Raw genomic sequence first — 4,494 nt, 5'->3', positions numbered from 1 at the left:
TGCAGTGCTAGAATGTGCGATGTCAAATTATGTGTTTTCATGCAAAATAAAGCGATATCCTAGCTTCGAACTATTTTCAGCGAATCAGATATGAACCCACGCCAAACCAAATGGAAAAATGTCACTGTGAAGTAGTTCAAAACTCACACCAACGACATTGAGTACTCAAACGTTTTCGGAATGTCAGGAATGAAGTCTTTCGTAGAACTGAAAGCCCAGTACCTAGGTGTTTTGATGATTGTCAATTGCGTAAGTAAAAGTGATGTGCAACTAAAACACGTTGCACACGGGCTGCGACTCGCACGTGATAAGCGCTTCAATTATTTTAAAAGTATAGGTACTTAATATACTTAAAATCCAATTGATCCTTCCATTGACATTGGACATGCTTGAAGCTAAACATACCATAAAGTGGGGCTATTTGAGACAGTGGGGCTATTTGAGACAGTATTTAAAATCGCTATAAAATGAAGATCGTTTGATTTTTGTGTGATATTTTTGCTCAGGGAGGTGTGGAATCGAGCAGTAAATCGCCTGAGCAAAAAATTAAGCATAAATTTTAAGTGGTTTTTATTTTATAGCAATTTTAGATACTGTCTCAAATAGCCCCACTGTCTCAAATAGCCCCATCTTAATTCTTTGTAAAAACTATGAATTATCTTAATGGGATAAGACAATTTCTTCCGAAACAATGGTCGCTATTCATCGAAAATCGTCGATAATTTCCCGAAACATATTTGAAGCTACGTAGCAGGCATCATTGTATTGTTAACTTGACCCTTTACTCAGCCGTTCGACAACCTTAACCCTCGCCGGCACAGGCCATTTTGCGTCCTACGACGGCACAAGGGGGGAGGTTGGTAGTGGTACGACCACCCCCCCCCCCCTCGCGTTTGGCCCCTGATCGAGCTAGAGCTTCGCGGAAAAAACGAGCGTATTGCCCGTCACGAGAGGAAGCCGATGATACCCAATTTTAAGGTCCTAGGTCATCGGGTGACCTTTCAGGTCAGGTCAATGACCCGAAAACCGGGGAAATCGGGACCTGTTAGAAAGTCGTAATGTGTGGCTGCTATGCGGTTTTCCGGGGTGCTGATCACGAATATCGTGCTAGTTTTGATCAGAGATGATGTTTTTAAGCATTAAGACCAGGTCGGGTCAGGTCAGGTCAGGTCAACCGGTAGGGGTTGTGACGGGTATTCGTAATACGTGTCAACCGCCTCTGACAGCTTCGCAACATGTTACGAAGGCACCAAAACTACTTCGTAAATGTTCAAATGGTTGCTAAATTCGAATTCAGCTCCAAAAACTAGCCTAGAAACATGTAAAACTCGAAAAGTGAACCGAGGTCACCTGAGGTCACCAAAGGTCAATGACCTGACCTGACCTTCAGGTGACCTTGACACCCACCCTAATGTACGGGAGCAACATCAAATCACATGTTTGAACGTTTGAAACCACGAAAAGCTTGCAAACGCGCGGCTAATGCGGGCCGACATACGCCGAATCGCGATTTCGGCCAAACATGGTCACGAAAAAGAGGTCACAGGTCAAAGGTCATTGGGGTTAGGGCCATGAAATTTTCAGGGAGCGTGTAAAATTGATCAATGCGAGGGTACTGAAAGTTTCGTCGCAATCGGCCGCTTTTTACGCGAGTTATTTGCGAAAAACCTTAGGGGGGTTGCATCAACCCCCCCCCCCCCTGTGCCGGCGAGGGTTAAGTGCTTTCAGGCTCTCTGCGGTCCGCTCCCTAACCTATGAGCGATATGGCACACGTAGGCGAACGGTTTCGGTATGTACGGCTCTCGCGAGATTAAGCGGTAGGTTTTGCACTTTTACATTTCCGGTTATATCTCAGAAACTAATCCATCTACCATGAAGCCATTTTACACGATCATGGCCGGCTTGTTACCCAACAAGTCGATCGCATCTTCAACACTTAAAAGCTTAAGACGACAAAGATATAGCCAGAAGTACACTAAATTTTCTAGGTGCAAAACCTTCGTTCACAGTAGAAGACAACACTGAACCTGCTGTCATGCTTGATAAAAACGCAAATTTGTCATATTCGTGGGCTTTCCAAACTTCTCTCATATCATCCATTTTCGTGATCCTGACTCGGAAATGTGGTTTAACTTTTCAAAATTGGGTCCGAAGAAGCTCACTTTATTCACGGAACTGCTGCAAACTGGTTTGTTGAAAAACTGTCATTTTTTCAATAAGAATTTTTGAATCATATTATTAATAACGTTGTGGGGCAGGTTCGTGCACGCACTGCCTAGGGGCACATTCCTGCATATTTTTTCGTTTTTGCGATTTATGACTTTATCTGTAGTAGTGACGCTCGCCTGACTCAGTCTCGGCTGGTTGCGACGTCGTGACAAGTAATTCACGTGTCCTTGGAGAGGTCACGGAGGCGGGTCGATGGCCGGCGGTTGGCACATTCTTGTTGGCCCGCCCATTCTTTCTACATATGTTGTGCAATGCATTCTTGTGGAAAGGAATCAAGTAAAATGACCCCCTGCCAATTTCTTTTGGTAAATTTCTGGCAATGCCCGGTAATTCTTCCAATTTTGCAGGGTGCACGGAAGTGCCCCACCACATGCACGAATGTGCCCCATACCTGAGGCAGTTCGTGCAAACGTTCGGGGTTATAAAAAGTCATTTTTCAATAGAAGCGGTAACTTTAGAGGATAAGTTTTAAGAGGAAAAATATCTGCAATAGTTCCTTTCCATACTACGATCAACAATTTTGCTATTGCACTAACCGACGAACAGATATATGGATTTATCGATTTTTTGCACGAATGTGCCCCACTCTCCCCTACTGGTATTACCAGAGCCTGTCTGTAGTAGCTGGTATACGATTTGTTTGGGCCACCGCATGGTGCTATATATACAATACCTACCCACATTGCATATGCAATATGCACACTGACGTCCTGCAGAGTTGTTTGCACCGTGCAGTGACAGTGAACACTCTGTCCGTGGGTTCGTGACTTTCGTCCCAAAGCACAGAGGCGAGCCCTGTCCAATAACACTACTCTCCGTAGTGGAGCAGCTCCGATTAGGGCACTCGGCACCCCTCCCCCTTCCCACCCTCTCCTTCTGAGCCCAGCTGACTGATTGGACCCCTTCCCTCCCCGCGAACCTGAAGACGAACACTTTGAGCTACCACAGCCTCCCATTTCATAGCCGCTGAATGCATAGATATCACCGTTCTTTCCAGGTGTGTGAGAGATAGGTACCGGGCCAGTTAGATTGTGACGCCCATTGTTTAGATGTATGGGTGACCAGTTACCGATTCACCGACAGCACGGACGTCGGACATCTGATGGCTAAGTGGGAGCGTTGCAATGGCAGTGACTTCTCTGAATCAATGTAGGTAAATACACATTGGTCTGAGTATCAACTGCATGGGAACTCCAGAGGCACCTAATGACGCACGGCTGATGACGTGCGTGCTAAAAGAACAGCTAATCGAGTTTATGACAAGATCATCGCCGCGACATGTGTTGAGGGTCGTCCATCCACTCGGGCTTGAGGCCATTTTTCGGAACGTGGCACGGAATAACCCATGTTCAAAACGCGTAATATTTGCATCAGTTGACTCTTGACATGTTCCAATGCAGCTAGGGGTGCTGGCACCAATCAAAGTCCGAAGTTGACGTCCAGCCCCCTCCCCGCCCTGGCCTCTCCAGTCCCATGATGACGCTTCTGTTGAATAAGCATGGCCGATCGACGCTGGTGGCGCCGCCGGCCGTCCCGCCAGACGCGGCCAGAGCTGCACTCGTCCGACCACCTCCAGTATAAACCTGGCGTGCAGCCGGTGCGGAGCACTCTGCCCCCGGCCGTCTGAGCTGAAAGATTGACATGGTATCCAGTTCGCTCCTCCTGTCCGCTGCGGCGCTGCTGCTGGTGTCGCCATCGACGGCGTCCTCTGCAAGCGGCGCCGTCCAGGACATCATCGAGCAGCTCTCGACGGGCTGCCGTGCCGGCATCGACGACTCGGCGGCCGTGGAGGAGATTCGGCTCGGCCAGGAGGAGATCAGCGAGATGGTCACGTCCATCCAGAAGCAGGCGGCGCAGGAGGCTGAGGAGTGTCCCAGCGGATGGACGCGACACAGAGACAGCTGCTACCTGATCCCGCTGTCCAAGTCGAGCTGGTACGAGGCGCAGCACCACTGCGCGGCGCTGGACCGGCGCGCGCGGCTCGCCACGGTGGCCCCGTCGGCGGGCGACTTCACGGAACAGCTGGTCGCCTCCACCAGAGGCAGCTACGGCGCCTGGATCGGCCTGTCGCGTCTGGAGCAGGCTGGGGAGTTCGGCTGGATTGACGGCGCGCGCCCGGTGGCTACGCGCTGGAACACGGGTGAGCCGAGCGGCGACGGCGACTGTGTGCACATCTGGGGGCCGGAGCACGGCGCGGCGAAAGGCTGGAACGACCTGCCCTGCCATATCGCCAGTCATATCCTGTGTCAGATCAAACTGAGGTAA

The 4,494-nt window shown here is 49.8% G+C and overlaps 1 protein-coding gene across 1 annotated transcript; it reads left to right on the top strand.

The window, feature by feature from the left end:
• The first annotated feature begins 3,870 nt into the window (after positions 1-3,870).
• Positions 3,871-4,494, top strand: LOC122392233 (lactose-binding lectin l-2-like). The gene has a single exon (XM_043386869.1). It carries the CDS (start codon positions 3,871-3,873, stop codon positions 4,492-4,494), a length of 624 nt encoding a protein of 207 aa, XP_043242804.1.

Source organism: Amphibalanus amphitrite, unplaced genomic scaffold (genome assembly GCF_019059575.1).
Source record: "Amphibalanus amphitrite isolate SeventyFive unplaced genomic scaffold, NRLGWU_Aamphi_draft 000476F_arrow, whole genome shotgun sequence".
NCBI classification, from domain to species: domain Eukaryota; kingdom Metazoa; phylum Arthropoda; class Thecostraca; order Balanomorpha; family Balanidae; genus Amphibalanus; species Amphibalanus amphitrite.
Note: the sequence above shows the minus strand (reverse complement) of the source record. Positions and strands in the feature narration are given on the sequence as shown.

What these genes read in the sequence shown, in the direction of transcription:
- LOC122392233 (XM_043386869.1), top strand. Translation starts at nt 3,871, where the DNA reads ATGGTATCCAGTTCGCTCCTCCTGTCCGCTGCGGCGCTGCTGCTGGTG.